This window comes from Manacus vitellinus, unplaced genomic scaffold, assembly GCF_001715985.3.
Source record: "Manacus vitellinus isolate BGI_N305 unplaced genomic scaffold, ASM171598v3 scaffold_216_pilon, whole genome shotgun sequence".
Taxonomy (NCBI): domain Eukaryota; kingdom Metazoa; phylum Chordata; class Aves; order Passeriformes; family Pipridae; genus Manacus; species Manacus vitellinus.
This window is the reverse complement of record NW_021939521.1, coordinates 1-1,951: the sequence shown is the minus strand read 5'-3', so window position 1 is coordinate 1,951 and position 1,951 is coordinate 1. Positions and strand designations below refer to the sequence as shown.

Below are 1,951 nucleotides of genomic sequence, written 5' to 3'. Positions count from 1 at the left end.
AGGACCCCCCAAAGCCCTGCAGGACCCCTGCCCACCTCAGCCAGGTGCTGCAGCCGGGCGAGCAGGGGCCCCCTGCGCTCGGAGCCCAGGCGGGTGATGTAGTTGGAGCGTTTGCTGAACACGTAGAGCAGGTTGAGCACGGCCAGGACCACGTGCATGTCCGAGGAGGCCAGCAGGGTGGTCAGGTGCTGAGGTGGGACAGGGGAGGTCAGGGGGGGCTACAGAGACCCCCAGAACACGGTGGGACACAGACAGGGGGGTTACACAGCTCCCAACACCCCCAGGACCACGGGCATGTCCGAGGAGGGCAGCAGGGTGCTCGGGTGCTGGGGGGGTCAGGGACAGTCAGGGATGGGGATGGGGATGGGGATGGGGGGTTACACAGACCCCCAGGACCCCCAGACTGCGCTCAGGTGCTGTGGGGGCGTGTTGGGTCAGGAATAAGGACAGGGGGGGGTCACACAGCCCCGTTCCCCGGGACATGGCGCATCAGGCCCAGAGGGGGGTCACGCCCAGCCCCCCACTGCAGGGTTTTCGGGGTGCCCCCACCTCGATGGAGCTGTAGAGGTGCCTGGAGAAGCTGTACTCGATGAGCAGGGCGGTGAAGTTGAGCAGGGCCAGCAGCAGGGCCTTCAGGGGCTGCCGCTCGGGCCGGTCGCAGCTCAGCATCCAGCTCATGGTGTCCACCGGCCGCCCCGCCTCGGCCAGCAGCGCGTCGAACCGGTCCAGCAGGTCCACCCAGTGGTACAGCTCGCACTGGGGGGGCACACACACACAGTGGGGGGGTCACAGCACGGACTGGGGGGTTACACAGCCCCCCAGGAATCCCCACAGCCACGGGGGGACACCCCGACCCAGCCCAGCAGTGCGTGGAACCCGCCCAGCAGGTCCAGTCAGGGCACAGCTCACACTGGGGGGGGAAACACAACCTGGGGGGGTCACACAGCCCCCCAGCAACCCCCAGAGATGGAGGGGACACCCCAGGCTGGCCTTGGCCACAAGAGCATGGAACTGGTCCAGCAAAGGCACCCGCTGGGACAGGGAAACGTACTGAGAGGACAAGAGAGAGTGGGGGGGACACAGCCCCCCAGGAACCCCCAAAGGTGGGAGATGGTGAGACATAACAACAGATGGGGGGGCACAGCATGGCCCCCACAACTCCCCAGCCTGGCTCCCAGCCCCCCAAGAATGCCCCCATTCCAGGGACCCCCAGCCCACACTCCACCCCACGTCCCACCCCCAATTTTGGGGGCTAGGAAGGATCTGTGGTTCCCCCCCAGGTGTTTGGGGCATGGGGGTCCTCCCCAACATCTCTGTAGCTCCCCCAGGGTTGGGGGGCTGCACGGATATTGGGGGGCCCTCCAGAGTTCTGGGGCTCTGTGAGGGAAAAAGTTTGGACCCACAACAGCCCCAGGACAGGGGGAAATTTGTGGGGGTGGGAATTCCCCTTTGGGGGGATGGGAACACATTGGGGGATCCCCTTGGTGTCATGGGGGGCCCTTTTAGGGGGGGATCTGTGAACCTTGGAGGGCACCCTGAGCTCTGCAGGCAAAAGAGTTCAGAGCCCCCAAAGCCCAAGCGGGAAGAAATGGGGGGGTTCCTTTGGGGGGGCCTGAGGGGAAATTGGGGGATCCCTAATTTTGGAGACAGGTAAGTAAAAAAACAGGATGTCCCCTCACCATTTAACAAAACAACCACACGAAATTTGGGGTGACTCCCCCCAATTCAGGTCTCTAAAGAGATATCAGACCTGACCCACCCCGGGGTCTCTGGGGAGTTTTGGGGGCCTCAGCCAAAGTCAGGCACATTCTCCATTGGAAGAGCATTTTGGGGGGTCCCTCCCATTGTGGGGGTGCTGCAGGGGAAGTGTGGGGGGGTTCCCTGTGCTGGGGGGAGTCTCCAGGGACCCCCTCCCCTCAGCAGCAAGGAGTAACTTCAAACCAAATCCGAC

At 64.0% G+C, this 1,951-nt stretch overlaps 1 protein-coding gene across 1 annotated transcript; it reads right to left on the bottom strand.

Moving 5' to 3' along the window:
- Positions 1 to 29: 29 nt before the first annotated feature.
- Positions 30 to 756, bottom strand: LOC115307451 (E3 ubiquitin-protein ligase HUWE1-like; the record flags this gene model as incomplete). The annotated part of the gene is made up of 2 exons (XM_029959630.1): positions 30 to 188; positions 550 to 756. Coding segments are annotated over 2 exons (366 nt in total), but the record flags the coding sequence as incomplete, so codon positions are not given.
- Positions 757 to 1,951: the final 1,195 nt, after the last annotated feature.